Source organism: Salvelinus fontinalis, chromosome 3 (genome assembly GCF_029448725.1).
Source record: "Salvelinus fontinalis isolate EN_2023a chromosome 3, ASM2944872v1, whole genome shotgun sequence".
Lineage (NCBI taxonomy): Eukaryota > Metazoa > Chordata > Actinopteri > Salmoniformes > Salmonidae > Salvelinus > Salvelinus fontinalis.
Genome location: NC_074667.1, coordinates 18,804,076 through 18,821,442, shown reverse-complemented (window position 1 = coordinate 18,821,442; position 17,367 = coordinate 18,804,076). Strand labels below are relative to the sequence as shown.

The window sequence follows — 17,367 nt, the reverse complement described above, 5'->3', positions numbered from 1 at the left end:
TTTTTTTATATGATTTTTTTATTTTTTATGTGTAGGATTATACCTGCAGGCTGCAATGTTTTTATTTGTTTGCTTTATGTAGGCTATTTCTATATGGATGGCAATCGAAGTAACTTTTAGATTTGTCACTATCATTTAGATATACTTTTTTTTATTAACCACATGACAATGATTTTGAGATTCGAAGACTGTTATAAATTAAATGAAACAGTTCTACAAAAATGTGCATCTGAAAACCATAACTGGCACGCAAATTAGTACAAATGGTAAGATGATAAATTGTCACGCCAAATGGAGAAGGTTGCCGGCGCCTGGTGTAGCCTATTACCGCCAACTTCAGGAGCGTAACGGCATAATCTGCAAAGGCCAGGAAGAGCAGAGGGGTTGGGAACTTTTGATTTATTTCATTTTTTATGTATTTTGATCTCTTGAGTCATTTGTGTGTCTTAATTATTTAATCACAGTGTGCTTAGCATCAGGCAAGCTCCGTAGCTTGCATATAGTTGATTTTATTAAAACACAGGGTGTTTACATATGGAAAAATTCACATTTTAAAATTTCAACCAATCGATTGGTCGCAAAAACTTTTTTTGCCAGGGACAGCATTACAGTCAAGCATGATTTGTATTAAACGATTCAATCCAGCACTGGAAAAAACATTCAGAAGTTACTTCTACATACACTACCGTTCAAAAGTTTGGGGCCACTTACAAATGTCCTTGTTTTTCCATGAAAACATGCATGAAATGAATAGGAAATGTAGTCAAGACGTTTACAAGGTTATAAAAAAATATTCTTTATTGAAATAATAATTGTGTCCTTCAAACTTTGTTGCAAATTGAGCATTCTTTGACGAAAGCAATTACAGCCTTGCAGACATTTGGCATTCAAGTTGTCAATTTGATTTCACCCCATGCTTCCTGACGCACCTCCCACAATTTGGATTGGCTTGATGTGCACTTCTTACGTACCATACGCTCCAGCTGCTCCCACAACAGCTCAGTAGGGTTGAGATCCGGTGACTGTGCTGGCCACTCCATTATAGACAGAATACCAGCTGACTGCTTCTTCCCTAAATAGTTCTTACATAGTTTGGAGCTGTGCTTTGGGTCATTGTCCTGTTGTAGGAGGGAATTGGCTCCAATTAAGCGCTGTCCACAGGGTATGGCATGGCGTTGCAAAATGGACTATTAGCCTTCCTCCTTCAAGATCCCTTTTACCCTGTACAAATCTCCCACTTTACCACCACCAAAGCACACCATCACATTGCCTCCACCATGCTTGACAGTTGGCGCCAAGCACTCCTCCAGCATCTTCATTTTTTCTGCGTCTCACGAATGTTCGTCTTTGTGATCTGAACACCTCAAACTTAGATTCGTCTGGATAAAAGTATTATGGACAATCTTCAGCTGTTCAGTGTCTGTGTTCTTTTGCCCATCTTAAGCTTTCATTTCTATTGACCAGTCTGAGATATGGCTTTTTCTTTGCAACTCTGCCTAGAAGTCCAGCATCCCAGAGTCATCTCTTCACTGTTGACTGTTGGTGTTTTGCATGTACTGTCTCTCCTTTTCTGGGGAGTTTCCCATTGCTTGGAAGGCAGCCACGGTTCGTCCTTATTTAAAGGGGGAGATAAAGCTGATCCTAACTGTTATAGGCCTGTTTATTGACAGGCTTTTCCAACACTTTTGATAATCAACTGACTGGCTTTCTTGATGTCTATAGTATTCTCTCGGGTATGCAATCTGGTTTCCGCTCAGGTTATGTATGTGTCACTGCAACCTTAAAAGGTCCTCAATGATGTCACCATTGCCCTTAATTCTAAGCAAATTGTGCTGCTATTTTTTTGCCTTGGCTAAAGCTTTTGATATGGTAGACCATTCCATTCTTGTGGACTGGCTAAGGAGTATTGGTGTCTGAGGGGTCTTTGGGCTGGTTAGCTAACTACCTCTCTCAAACAGTGCAGTGTATAAAGTCAGAATCTGCTGTCAACCACTGACTGCCACCAAGGGAGTACCCCAAGGCTCAGTCCTAGGCCCCACGCTCTTCTCAATTTACATCAACAACATAGCTCAGGCAGTAGGAAGCTCTCTCATCCATTTATATGCTGATGATGGTCTTCTACTCAGCTGGCCCCTCCCCGGATTTTGTGTTAAATGCTCTACAACAAAGCTTTCTTGGTGTCCAACAAGCTTTCTCTACCCTTAACCTTGTTCTGAACACCTCCAAAACAAAGGTCATGTGGTTTGGTAAGACGAATGCCCCTCCTCCCACAGATGTTATTACTACCTCTGAGGGTTTAGAGCTTGAGGTAGTCACCTCATTTAAGTACTTGGGAGTATGGCTAGATGGTACTGTCCTTCTTTCAGCACATATCAAAGCAGGCAGGCCAAAGTTAAATCTAGACTTGGTTTCCTCTATCGTAATCGCTCCTCTTTCACGCCAGCTGCCAAACTGTAAACTGGTCATCTCTGTATACCCGTCGCAAGACTCACTGGTTGATGCTTATTTATAAAACCCTCTTAGGCCTCACTCCCCCCTGTCTGAGACATCTACTACAGTCGTCATCCTTCACAACACCCGTTCTGCCAGTCACATTCTGTTAAAGGTCCCCAAAGCACACACATCTCTGGGTCGCTCCTCTTTACAGTTCGCTGCAGCTAGCGAATGGAACAAGCTGCAACAAACACTCAAACTGGACAGTTTTATCTCAAAGACTCAATCATGGACACTCTTACTGATAGTTGTGGCTGCTTTGTGTGATGTATTGTTGTCTCTACCTTGCCCTTTGTGCTGTTCTCTGTGCCCAATAATGTGTGTACCATGTTGTGTTGCTACCATGCTGTGTTATGTGTTGCTGCCTTGCTATGTTGTCTTCGGTCTCCCTTTATGTAGTGTTGTGTTCTCTCTTGTTGTGATGTGTGTTTTTTGTCCTATTTATTTTTTATCCCAGGCCCCCGTCCCCGCAGGAGGCCTTTTTGCCTTTTGGTAGGCCGTCATTGTAAATAAGAATTTGTTCTTAACTGACTTGCCTAGTTCAATTTAAGGTAAAAAAATCTATATGTACAGTGGGGAGAACAAGTATTTGATACACTGCCGATTTTGCAGGTTTTCCTACTTACAAAGCATGTAGAGGTCTGTAATTTTTATCATAGGTACACTTCAACTGTGAGAGACGGAATCTAAAACAAAAATCCAGAAAATCACATTGTATGATTTTTAAGTAATTAATTTGCATTTTATTGCATGACATAAGTATTTGATACATCAGAAAAGCAGAACTTAATATTTGGTACAGAAACCCTTTGCAATTACAGAGATCATACGTTTCCTGTAGTTCTTGACCAGGTTTGCACACACTGCAGCAGGGATTTTGGTCCACTCCTCCATACAGACCTTCTCCAGATCCTTCAGGTTTCGGGGCTGTCGCCGGGCAATACGGACTTTCAGCTCCCTCCAAAGATTTTCTATTGGGTTCAGGTCTGGAGACTGGCTAGGCCACTCCAGGACCTTGAGATGCTTCTTACAGAGCCACTCCTTAGTTGCCCTGGCTGTGTGTTTCGGGTTGTTGTCATGCTGGAAGACCCAGCCACGACCCATCTTCAATGCTCTTACTGAGGTTGTTGGCCAAGATCTCGCGATACATGGCCCCATCCATCCTCCCCTCAATACGGTGCAGTCATCCTGTCCCCTTTGCAGAAAAGAATCCCCAAAGAATGATGTTTCCACCTCCATGCTTCACGGTTGGGATGGTGATCTTGGGGTTGTACTCATCCTTCTTCTTCCTCCAAACACGGCGAGTGGAGTTTAGACCAAAAAGCTCTATTTTTGTCTCATCAGACCACATGACCTTCTCCCATTCCTCCTCTGGATCATCCAGATGGTCATTGGCAAACTTCAGACGGGCCTGGACATGCGCTGGCTTGAGCAGGGGGACCTTGCAGGCGCTGCAGAATTTTAATCCATGACGGCGTAGTGTGTTACTAATGGTTTTCTTTGAGACTGTGGTCCCAGCTGTCTTCAGGTCATTGACCAGGTCCTGCCGTGTAGTTCTGGGCTGAGCCCTGACCTTCCTCATGATCATTGATGCCCCACGAGGTGAGGTCTTGCATGGAGCCCCATACCGAGGGTGATTGACCGTCATCTTGAACTTCTTCCATTTTCTAATAATTGCGCCAACAGTTGTTGCCTTCTCACCAAGCTGCTTGCCTATTGTCCTGTAGCCCATCCCAGCCTTGTGCAGGTCTACAATTTTATCCCTGATGTCCTTACACAGCTCTCTGGGCTTGGCCATTGTGGAGAGGTTGGAGTCTGTTTGATTGAGTGTGTGGACAGGTGTCTTTTATACAGGTAACGAGTTCAAACAGGTGCAGTTAATACAGGTAATGAGTGGAGAACAGGAGGGCTTCTTAAAGAAAAACTAACAGGTCTGTGAGAGCCGGAATTCTTACTGGTTGGTAGGTTTTCAAATACTTATGTCATGCAATAAAATGCAAATGAATTACTTAAAAATCATACAATGTGATTTTCTGGATTTTTGTTTTAGATTCCGTCTCTCACAGTTGAAGTGTACTACCTATGATAAAAAATTACAGACCTCTACATGCTTTGTAAGTAGGAAAATCGGCAGTGTATCAAATACTTGTTCTCCCCACTGTATATATATTTAATGAAGCTGCCAGTTGAGGACTTGTGAGGTGTCTTTCTCAAACTAGACACTCTATTGTACTTGTCCTCTTGCACAGTTGTACAACCGTCCATTAATGTATGCACTGGTGTTCTCCCCAGACACTTTAAGCAAATGAAAGAAGACTCCATCGTTTGCAACATCGGCCACTTTGACTGTGAGATTGACATGAACTGGCTCAATGCCAACTCAGCCAAGAAGATCAACATCAAGCCGCAGGTTGGACTAACCCCCCCCCCCCCCCACACACACACACACACCCTAGATGTGCTATATACGTTATGTTGTCTTCTGTAATTTAGTTCTCCAGTTTTGTCCTAAACTACCGTTCTCCTGCCAGGTGGACTGCTACCGCATGAAGAGTGGTCGCCACATCATCGTCCTGGCCGAGGGCAGACTGGTCAACCTGGGCTGCGCCATGGGCCACCCCAGCTTCGTCATGAGCAACTCTTTCACTAACCAAGTGTTGGCCTAGATTGAGCTGTGGAAGAACTCCAGCAAGTACCCCCTGGGAGTCCACTTCCTGCCCAAAAAGGTGAAACATTTCTAAGAGAAGCGACGTAAATGCACTTGTCTTTTCATCATTAGATTGACACACGTGTATTCTGTATTTAGTTATTTAGTTGTGAGCGTCCTATATACGTTTTTTTCACAACCTGTAAAGGGTTCTAGGTTTTCTTTGCTTGCAACTCTGTACAGTTTAATAGGAAAAAAATGTAGTGTCACTGTATTCTGAAATTGACCCCACTAACTCCTGGTTGAAATAAGTGGTTTCGGATAGATACCAAATATCAAGTGGACACAGGTAGCTTTTTTGAGTTCTCAGAATTGGACATGCATTTGTAGTATGTTATCAAATATGCTCCATTAACATTACATCGTGGCCTTTATCCAGTTTGCAGAACCACGTAATGCATATATTATTTCTTTGGTCTCTGCTTGAGTTGAGGATGTTCTTAATGCATTACTATTGCCAATTCTACCATCTGACGGGGTCTTGACAATTTAACTATCAAACTGGTTGTTATTTTAAGGCGTTATGAATATTTGGATTTGAGCATTGCTTTCACTTTGTTTTTTTGTCATCGTTTTTCAAATGGATGAAGTATATTATATGATGTCTTGTGACTATTCAAAGAAATTGAAACTAGGCTGAATGGGCTTAATGGCTTTGATTAACCCTGTAATAGGTAGCCGAAATGAGGCTCTTTGTACTTGGAGCTGAAATTGAGCACTGCGCAGTCATTTTAAATGGAGTGACACATGGGTTGTGGTGAACATCTTAAGGCCTTTAACTGAAGCCATACACTCAGAGCTGAGCGCAAGAGATATGCTGGTGGGAAGTTGGGAACAAAGCCAGGGATGGTTCGAGGTCAGTCTATTGCCTTAAGAATGTAGTTTTATTTATTTTGTTTAAGAGTACATGGTCTGTCAAACATAAGAACCACCACTGTGATATCCCTCATTCTTTTCCTGCTCGACCTAATGTTCAGCCTTTTTTGACAGCTCCTTTGTGAATGTCTGTTCTTGAGACTGGCATTGAGACCAGTTTTGGCATTTTTGCTGCGATTTTGACCTTACTGATTGGGAGCAAGCAAGCATGTTTTTGTTTTAAGAGGAAAATGTGATTTGCGTGACGATTGAACCCATTACTAATCCGTTTTGTCCCAGTGTAAGGAAACTTTATTCTGAATTTGACTTGTAATATCCTTTTTTCTCTTCTTTCTGCACCTGGATGAGGAGGTGGCTGCCGCCCATCTCGACAAGCTCGGCGTCAAGCTGACTAAGCTGTCAGATAAGCAGGCCAAATACCTGGGACTTAACTGCGAAGGACCCTTCAAGCCCGACCACTACCGCTATTGAAAAGTTTGACAGGAAGGTGGCCAAGCAGCGGCCCAGAGTCATGGTGCAGTCTGGAGGTGGTGTGGTGGGTGCATGGACACGTGGGTCTGGGTAGGGGAAGATTCCCAGGAGTCTTCTGGTGGCTAGGACATTTTTGCTAATGCTCTGCTTCAACTTGCATTCAAATTGTCTTGCCCACTGTATACACTTGCCTTTAGATTCTAACCAGAGCTCCATTGCCTTTCAAGTAACAAGTGCGAAATGGCTTCTAAAAGCCCCATTCTTGTTATAAATTGCATTCCCTCTAATAATGGAAAAAGCCTAATGTATTTTAGTTGAAAGCCCCAATCCCTGTACTATTCAGGTTAACATATACAATGTAGTGTCTAATATGGCAATAAGTGCTGGTTTTGTATTGTCTTAAGGAAAATCCACCAAAGTACCACCAAAGCAGTTCTTTCCTGGCTTCAGGTATACTTACTCAGTTCTCGAACATCTGTAGTGACTTCCCTATTCTGTTTTTTTTTTAGCTTTATCTTGCCAGTGTTGTGAGCTGTGACAGAATGGGGGTAATGGGGGTCAGGTTAACTATAGTGCCATGTTTTGCGGTTACATCATGTATATCTCAAGCGTTGCATTTCATTCGGGGGGGTGGACTATTGTGAAATGTGATTCTCTTTTATTAACTTTCGTTGGATTGCTGCATGGCAAATGCAATGCAAGAGTTGAAATAATGCAATGCTGGCAACAATGCAGAGGGCAACTCCACGCAACCTTGCCGGACCCCTCAATTGAAAATGACAGATTCTGCCAGGACACTTCATTACTGCAATTTGTCTGCCCTTTGCTTAAGTCTGTTCCAAACAGGTGAAAATTGACCCGTTTGAACCAAACTGGAGTTATGCAAAGCTATTCGTTGGGGGATTGCGTGGATGAACGCTATTAATTCAAATTTATACTGCAATCTCCCATCAACTTAGCGATTTTGCTTTTGATTCAATGCTACTTGGCTCTGGAGGATCCATCAGCTAATTGAATAATGGCGTTTTGTTTCTCCGTTATTGGCACCAACTCAGTGGCCTGGTTAGTGTCCGCCCTGAGATTGGAAGGTTGTGAGTTTAATCCCTCGCCGAGTCGTACCAAGACTGTCAAAATGGAACCGGATGCTTCTCTGCTTGGAACTCGCCATTAAGAATATAGATTGGAAGGCCCCTGCAATAGACTAACGTCCTGTCGGAGGTGTATTTCTGCATCAAGCTGCCTCATGCTACAGAAATATGAACCGTTCCGGATCTCGCAAGGCTGCTTACCTTTGTTATTCCGTGTACTTGTCTCCACGCCAACTCGACATATTACGAAGAACTCTACAGTATGCGTTACAAGCATTTGGGTTTGAATATTAGTCAAGAAAAGGTATGAAGAATTGATTTTTAAGGCTTGAATCGTAAACTACAGTCTGCTTAACGCTCATACTACCGACACAATTTTGGATCATAGCCCAAAGGTGGTTTATTAAATGTTTCATTACTTTGTCAATCAACTTGTTTGTAATATAAATTATCAATATGGACCTTTTTTAAAAAGTGAATTACTTTGAGGTCATTTTGACCCCAGCTAAAATAACCTTTATTTGTGTACATATAAAAATCAGCCCCTGGTATAAATACTGCAACACAGAACTCTGATACTCAATCTACACCCACAGCTGTATTGGTGTGTATTCTCTAAAAGGTAGTCGTTCTCGGAAAAATCGAAACTCAGGTTTCTCTAGAGACATTAAGTTATCCATGCCACCAGAGGGTGAAGGGGGACCTGTATACAGTTCAGCTACAGATATGGCACACACTTATGTACTCACCTATGGTAATAACTAGGTAAGACCGTGTACAAAATCAATATTACCTTACATACAGTGTACAAAATATTAAGAACACCTGCTCTTTCCATGAGACTGACCAGGTCAGCCACAGGTTAATATTGGTTCGTTATTTGGCAGGCACTGAACAGACAAATGTGACAACTAGCTAGATGGCTACAGTAGTTGCCTTGGTAACCAAACAAATAGACTTGCTAGTTTAGCTAAGCAAACCATCATCCAACTTTACTATTATGAAAATCTAATTCAACAATGAAGTTAAGGTTTCCAATTTTGACTTTTGCTTTCAAAAGCAGTTCAAATAGAACATGTAAGAATGAACTTAGCCATTGAATTACATCGTGCAATAGGGAAGTAATGCACACTCTAGAATGCCCTTCAAGCCAGTCAGAAATTAGTATTCAACAATGCCATGGTATAATCGAAGATGTTCTATCTGTGGTAAAATGGTTTTAAATATGCTTTGATAAATGATTAAATGCACATTTACCTCAACCTTTATAAAGGGTACCTTTAATATATAGTGTTACAGGTTGTTTATTTGACCATTTTAAACATCTATCAAAAGACCACGTACATATGAAAAAAGATTGCAGTCAGAGTGCAGTATAACTGCAGTATTCTGCAATTACTGCGTCCAAAATACTACAGTTACTGCACTTTCAAAACTGCAATCTTTTTTTGTAAGGTTGGGAATGCAAGGGGTAACTTTACGGATAACCAAAGTACCCTGTGGGCCATTAGACATACTGAAACGTTGAAATTGCTGCCAAAGTGTTTTCCTGGGGCACGTAACTGCTCAATCAACCTTTTTCTAAGATTATTTTCTTTTTCCTGTGAATGGGAAACAGCTGCTGCATGTGGTACCCAAAGTGTCACTCCCTCCGGTTGATGTGTTTTGGCTCCTCACTTTTATGACTTGTACTGGCTGGGCCTGGTCAATGTTTACAGCCCAGCTCATTACACTGCTCTGAGCAGCTCAGTTCTCTATCATGAGAGCCACTGGTCTGACTTTGATCTACGCAATGCTGTTTACTGCAAGGTTTTGTCATTGAACGTGTCTGAAAGTGTCTGTACACCAATGTTCTAGAATATTGGACAATTGGCTTTCATACTTTCTTAGTTCTCTGGGAGGCAAACTCAGCAAAAAAAGAAACGTCCTCTCACTGTCAACAGCGTTTATTTTCAGCAAACTTAACGTGTAAATATTTGTATGAACATAAGATTCAACAACTGAGACATAAACTGAACATGTTCCACAGACATATGACTAACAGAAATTGAATAATGTGTCCCTGAAAAAAGGGGGGATCAAAATCAAAAGTAACAGTCAGTATCTTGTGTGGCCACTAGCTGCATTAAGTACTGCAGTGCATCTCCTCATGGACTGCACCAGATTTGACAGTTCTTGCTGTGAGATGTTACCCCACTCCTCCACCAAGGCACCTGCAAGTTCCTGGACATTTCTGTGGGGAATAGCCCTAGCCCTCACCCTCATATCCAACAGGTTCCAGACGTGCTCAAAGGAATTGAGATCCGGGCTCTTCGCTGGCCACTGGCATTCCTTGCAGGAAATCACGCACAGAACGAGCTGTATGGCTGGTGGCATTGTCATGCTGGAGGGTCATGTCAGGATGAGCCTGCAGGAAGGGTACCACATGAGTGAGGAGGATGTCTTCCCTGTAACGCACAGCATGGAGATTACCTTCAATGACAACAAGCTTAGTCCGATGATGCTGTGACACATCGCCCCAGGCCATGACCCCACCTCCAAATCGATCCCGCTCCAGAGTACAGGCCTCGGTGTAACGCTCATTCCTTCGACGATAAACACGAATCCGACCATCACCTCTGGTGAGACAAAACCGCGACTCGTCAGTGAAGAGCACTTTTTGCCAGTCCTGTGTGTCCAGCGACGGTGGGTTTGTGCCCATAGGCGACGTTTTGCCGGTGATGTCTGGTGATGACCTGCCTTACAACAGGCCTACAAGCCCTCAGTTCAGCCTCGCACCACCTATTGTGGACAGTCTGAGCACTGATGGAGGGATTGTGCGTTCCTGGTGTAACTCGGGCAGTTGTTGTTGCCATCCTGTACCTGTCCCGCAGGTGTGATGTTCAGATGTACCGATCCTGTGCAGGTGTTACAGGTGGTCTGCCGCTGCGAGGACGATCAGCTGTATGTCCTGTCTCCCTGTAGCACTGTCTTAGGCGTCTCACAGTACGGACATTGCAATTTATTGCCCTGGCCACATCTGCAGTCCTCATGCCTCCTTGCAGCATGCCTAAGGCACGTTCACGCAGATGAGCAGGGATTTTGGGCATCTTTCTTTTGGTGTTTTTCAGAGTCAGTAGAAAGGCCTCTTTAGTGTCCTAAGTTTTCATAACTATGAACTTAATTGACTACCCTCTGTAAGCTGTTAGTGTCTTAACGACCGTTCTAAAGGGGCATGTTCATTAATTGTTTATGGTTCATTGAACAAGCATGGGAAACAGTGTTTAAACCCTTTACAATGAAGATCTGTGAAGTTATTTGGATTTTTACAAATTATCTTTGAAAGACAGTTTCATTTTTGCTGATGCTACCTATACACAAAAAGTGTATCATTGTCACCCCCTGATCTGTTTCACCTGTCTATAGGCTTGTCTCCACCCCCCTCCAGGTGTCACCCATCTTCCCCATTATTATTATTTTTACGAATTATCTTTGAAAGATAGGGTCCTGAAAAATTAATTTTTTTGCTGAGTTTAGTTACAATATGTCATAATGGGCTGCTGGTCTATCACAGCTCTGTGGCTGTGGATTCTGAATTGTGCCTAAAGAATTTTTATACCAGTAACTATTTCACTGGGAGGACAATGGCACCGGAGGGGATGGCTACTGTTTTATGGGCTCCTAACCAACAGTGCTGTTTTGTGTGTTTTTTTTGCGTTGTTTGTAACTTATTTTGTACATAATGTTGCTGCTAACGTCTCTTATGACCAAAAAATAGCTTCTGGATATCAGAACAGCGATTACTCACCTCGAACTGGATGAAGATTTTTTCTTTAATGAGTCCGACGCGAATGACAAGTTCCTTGGTGTCCACCACGCCAACAAACTATCATGGTCCAAACACACCAAGATAGTCGTGAAGCGGGCACAACAATACCTTTTCCCCTCATGAGACTGAAAAGATTTGGCATGGGTCCCCAGATCCTCAAAAAGTTCTACAGCTGCTCCATCGAGAGCATCCTGACCGGTTGCATCACTGCCTGGTATGGCAACTGCTCGGCATCTGACGATAAGACGCTACAGAGGGTAGTGCGTATGGCCCAGTACATCACTGGGGCCAAGCTTTCTGCCATCCAGGACCTATATACTAGGCGTGTCAGAGGAAAGCCCCAAAAATTGTTAAAGACTCCAGTCACCCAAGTCTGTTCTCTCTGCTACCACAATGCAACTGATACAGGTACCGAAGCACCAAGTCTAGGTCCAAAAGGCTCCTTAACAGCTTCTACCCCAAAGCCATAAGACTGCTGAACAATTAATCAAATGGCCACCCGGACTATTTACTTTGCTTTGTTTTTACACTGCTGCTACTCGCTGTTTGTTATCTATGCATAGTCACTTTACCCCTGTCACTTTACCCCTACTTACATGTACAAATTACCTCAACTAACCTGTACCCCTGCACATTGACTCGGTACCGGTACCCCCTGTATTTAGCCTTGTTATTGTTAATTTCTTGTGTTATTTTTTACTTTAGTTTATTTAGTAAATATTTTCTTATCTCTATTTCTTGAACTGCATTGTTGGGTAAGGGCTTGTAAGTAAGCATTTCACAGTAAAATTTGATTTGATACCCCCAAGTTTAAGCAAACTAAAAGGTGGCATATAATCAGCTGAATCGTCATACTATTAGCTGTTCTTTTTGGACAATGAATCTTCTTTCTTGTCGCTACCAGTAACTTTGCCTCATAACCGCAACTTTGCAGGGTCAAAGAAGCAAGCAAGTGTTCTTCAATTGTCCTTCGCAATTCATCAGAGGTGACATCCAGAACACTATCAAACAAAACAATATAGCTGCAGGCAGCCATGCCGGGGTTCAAGCTTTAGCCCCATAGCACCACCATCAAGACAAATGGGCTAGGATGAGCTGCTTCTGTACTCCTTATCACGCTTGCCAAATATCTGACCTTAACATCGAACAGATCATGCAATTTGCTTTTGATGCATTTTGAACCATTTTCAGTGATGTTGACTACTTTAAATGTATTTACTCCAGAACCGCGGGACCGTTGGCACCAAATTGTCTATATAGAATCTATGTACCCATGTCTTTTCCAGGACACTAGCTCACACTATATGGCTGCTATGAGCCTATGAACCTGCATGAAAAGTTTTGCCTGTCTGACAGTGCCACCATGCAGCCAAACTGAAACGGACTTTACAGGTTAGCTAGACTCATATCCCTGAGTGTTTGTGCCAAATTCCATGTTGTTGATCTGAATGTGCTTGCATATGTTGAGTCTTGATGTTTGGAACATGTGTACCAAGTTGTTACAATACTAATATCCATTTATGTGCCAGGTCATACCCACTTGAATGTTTATTGGTCAGTATTGTTGTTTGACATACTAGGCTAAAAAAATGTTGTGTTAAGAGACTTTGGTTAATAGATGCTATATATCAAGTTTCATTCAGATCAGTCATTCTCTGCCAGAGAAGTAGCGTTTTAAGTGTTTTTCACAAAATTCTTAATGGCGGAAAATTCTAAATGGCGGACCTTGTGGGTTCTTGAGGCAAATGTGTTCCTTGTGAGGAGAGGGAACTATCTGCCACATTTCCGGACTCTAGGATTCATGGGGTGAGGGGTGGGACTTTTCAGAGTTTGCATCTTCAATCACTTGTGGCCAATTGACATGGCATTGCTTGAGAGGGTGTGGCCCTTGGCCATTAACCTTTTTTGCTCAACCTTTTAAGTCTTACCATCTCACAGGAATTTGCATGTGAATTTCTTCTTACAGAAGAAAAATAAAAAGAATGCAAAAAATACAATAAGGTTTAACCCAGCTTCGCTGCTTGAACCCCTAATAACCAATGCCAACAAATATAATAAGGTTTCTCGCAGCTTCGCTGCTTGAACCCCTAAGGATAAACTGATGAGATGGGTAATATTTTTGTAGCATTCTGGGCTTTTTTAAGTGTTCATAATAGTCCAAAACGTGTATGCGTATGTACAGCAAATTCTCAGAGCAGCTCAAGCAATATCTCCAACTGTCAACACATTCAAATGAAGAGGACACATACCGAAGCCGCGTTGGTTGCGTATTTTGGGGAGGTGTGCGTTTGGCCTTTGCTCCTGTGGATGTTGGTCTCAGAGCTGCGTAGTTATGTCGCAATGAGACGCAGGACTATCCCATCTCAGCGTCTGTAGACTATGATTTACGCTTTCGTGGGTGCAACACAAGTGCAATAGAAACCAGGCGTCCAGTACTGCTGCAGTATGATGATTCACAGCCATGATCTAAACAAGCGCAGCAGTTCAAATGCGTTTAAATGTGAAGATGACTTCAATGCACATAAATAAAGTTACAAAAAAATGTAAATAGAGGTTTATTTCAAAATATGTGTTGATTAGATTTTTCGTTACATCATTAAAATAAGTGTTAATACAAGCCATATGCCATAGAAAAATTCAGTACTAATGGTCTTCAGTAAATGCCTCGCAGTAAATATTGTACAGTTAGTTTTTTTTTTACTCAAGAACAGACATTTTGGCTCCTTGAGTGCTTTTGCCAGTTTGTATTTCTGTAAATAACATGTCATATTAATTTAGAACCATAAAACATTTGTATTTCTCCAGTGCTAGTTTAATTTCTGCTGTCGGTCAAGTGATCACATGCATGCAATACAACACTGCTGATCGTTATGAGGTTGTGAACACTAGCAGCATCAATCTATGAAAACCAGGTAGGGGAACACAATTTGTGCTTCTTTTAAGGTGCTTGCCATGTTTTATCAAAGAGCCAGACAATTTGGCCCCTGGACTACTCAAGACAGTAAATCCTACACACTCTCTTTTACAGCACTGGCATGATTTGTAAACTACTGCTTCATGTACATGTCTCACAACAAAGTCTTTATTAACAGAATATAATTGCAAAATATATTTAGTTTTGTCAGGAAACCAGTTCAATATCCACTAATATAGGCTATGATTTAATAGGCCTTGGACTAGGCCAACTTCTCCATTTATGGAAAGATAGTCTACCTTAAAGTGCACCAAAATTTAACAGATTTGAATGACAGGGTCAACTAGTCTCTTTAAAATCCCTTTTGCAAGTCCTAGTACACCATTATGGAACTTTTCTGGTGCCACTTTTTTTTTAACCTCATATGGCATCTACATTTTGAGAAATATTATTCCAATTATTTGTAATGTCTCAAATTTGGAATGATAGTCCAAGGATTTGTGTGGTTTTAGGCTTACACATGTAGGCTCTGTCCTCAATTAATCTTGGTCATTATCCTCAGAAGTGAGACATCAAACAAGATGGTATGATAAGCGTACTCATAGACATTTTCTCTCCTTGTGAATATGCCAATATTCTGTTATTTTTCTTTCATGTCTTCAACACCGCGGATTTCCCATTCGACAATAGCACACAGTCTTGAAAAGGCGGCAGTGGCAGAAAGCGCAGTACTCACAGCACACATTATTAGGGGTTTTGCAGCTTCCCCACAATGGCACGCAGTTGGCGGGAGGAGGTGGACGTTTGTTTTTGACGCTGAATTTGTTCTGTGAAAGGAGATAATGATTTAGCCTTGCCTGCACTTACACTAAGGGTACATCAATGAACACGAATGAATGACATAATTAATGATGAATAGCCTACAACAAAGCATTAATAGTGTTCACTTTACAATAGGGCCCTCCTTAGTAAATTCAGAGAAGTTTCTACTTTACGTAGGGCCCTGCAAAGTGACTAAACTAATATTTAGATAACATTAACTTAATTAGCATACAAGCTATTTGAAGGAATTTTCACCTCTTTGCTAATATGGTCATGAATGTCTTTAGTAATAGTCTAGTCAACAGAATGCATGTTGCTTTGTAAATAAATTAATATATTATGTATTTGTGTTAACTCCTGCATTTTACTCATGTTTAATAATGTACCCTTATTGTCAAGTGTTACCACTTGACTCATACTTTTCATCAAGTAGAAACATGCCTTCATTCACACTGAAATGTTTTTACATTCAATGTCACAATAAGCTTTTTTTTTTTACACTTGGCTATGTGTATTTTAGATTTATTTCCACCAACTTATCAATATGACACAAACATGAATAATTTTGACTTATTTTCACAACATAGTTACCTTTCTTGGTTTCTTGATTTTTTTCTTTGCAGTTTTGGGCAACTCTGAAAAAGAAATGTATTTTACATATTTTCACAATGTATATATAATTTAGCAGTTTATCAAGATTGGTGTTAGTCATACTGACGGCTTTGCTTTTTGAAGTCAACCTTGGAATACTTAAATACCCAAGCTAAAATATATCTGCATTTTACAATAATATTTCCTGCATATAACAGCAAAATGGCACAAGATATCAGCACATATCAAAGAATGGAGTGATTTTTAGCAGCCCATTTATTTGTATTCCATACACTGATTATATGCCAGACCTAATGATTAACTGACCTACAATGACGATGGGTGGAGCATCTGACAGGCTCCCATTCTGTATACTCGAGAAAGAAGACTTATTGGTGGATAGCGCGTCCTCCAGTACCATGTGCGAGTATACCAAGAGAAACCAGGTGGAGCTTAGACAGCTCAGGAGAAACAGGGAATTCATCTCTGTGGTTTTCTGTCGGCAAGGTCGGCCTAAAGACTGTAGTGAGGACAGAGTGTTAGAAAGTAGGCCTATGGAAGACTATTAGAGCCCATTTTGATTGTATTGTGGTTGTAAACATATTCATATCAGATAAAGAATTTGAATGTCACAATTTACCCAGCAGCTCAAGATTGTTATTGTATGGCAAATCAACTATAATTGGCACAAAACTGACCACATGCACAGCTAGAAAAATACAAACATCTAATAATCAGCAATTATCAATTTCTTAAATAAAGCTTTACATTGATTTTTAAAGATATATATCTAGATCAATTCTGTAATTGTATCCAACATGCAAGTGCGAGAATGTATTCAAAATGTTCCCAATCTCAGGCCTTTGATTGTTTTGATTGTCCTCAGCATAATTTCTCTATACGGTTTCTTTCAGCTTGGATGAAGCTTTCTGTGGGAGCCTATACCTAGTCAAGCTGAGCTGCTTCTTGCTTATAAAATCAGTTAAACTTTATGCAAAGGAAGTAGTCTCAATAATAGTCTTCAAATAGACATCTAGGGGCGGTTTCTAGGACACAGATTAAGCCGAGTGCTGGACAAAAAAATCCAACTCAATGGAGAATACACGATAGCGCCGTACTGTATCGCTGCCGTCTTGCATGCTCCGACGCAACTGCACTGTTGGGTAGGGCTTGCAAGTTAAGCATTTCATTGTACTTGTGCATGTGACAAATACAACTTGAATCTCCATAAAATAAATGCTTTTAAATCCTAGTTAAGTCTTAATATGTGTCTGGGATACCGCCCCCTTAAGTGCCTTTTAAAACGTGTAAAGCTAGAATAAATGTAATGATTGATTAGCTATAGCATTTCGTCTAAATGTCCCTAGTTCCGTTAATTTTAAATTATATTTTATTTGAAATCATAATACCTAGTTATGAAATATACAAAAGACTGAGGTTAACCGTTACAGGAAATGAACATAAAGACATTTCAATCTGGATGAACATGGTGGATTATAACCCTTTGTGAGTATAATTTTCAGTGAACATGTACGCCTATACAAAGTGTTATCTGAAGTAAAATATTCACAAATAAATCAAATCAAAGCTGTCTAAC

At 41.1% G+C, this 17,367-nt stretch overlaps 1 protein-coding gene and 1 pseudogene across 1 annotated transcript; one reads left to right on the top strand and one right to left on the bottom strand.

The window, feature by feature from the left end:
• The window catches only part of LOC129840506 (adenosylhomocysteinase B-like), a 42,148-nt pseudogene extending 25,739 nt beyond the window's left edge, over positions 1-16,409 (top strand).
• On the bottom strand, positions 15,015-16,254 carry LOC129840496 (agouti-signaling protein-like). Its single transcript, XM_055908417.1, has 3 exons — positions 16,098-16,254; positions 15,771-15,814; positions 15,015-15,184 (listed from the first exon to the last, which is right to left on the bottom strand). Exons 1-3 carry the CDS (start codon positions 16,252-16,254, stop codon positions 15,017-15,019), a joined length of 369 nt encoding a protein of 122 aa, XP_055764392.1. The 3' UTR covers positions 15,015-15,016.
• Positions 16,410-17,367: the final 958 nt, after the last annotated feature.

Bases quoted from the DNA above. Each gene is read 5' to 3' on its own strand.
- LOC129840496 (XM_055908417.1), bottom strand. From the start codon at position 16,254: ATGAATTCCCTGTTTCTCCTGAGCTGTCTAAGCTCCACCTGGTTTCTC. The intron at 15,815-16,097 runs GTCAGTTAATCA...TTTCTTTTTCAG, and splicing joins TCCACCCATCGTCATTGTAG to AGTTGCCCAAAACTGCAAAG. The intron at 15,185-15,770 runs GTAACTATGTTG...CTCCTTTCACAG, and splicing joins AAATCAAGAAACCAAGAAAG to AACAAATTCAGCGTCAAAAA.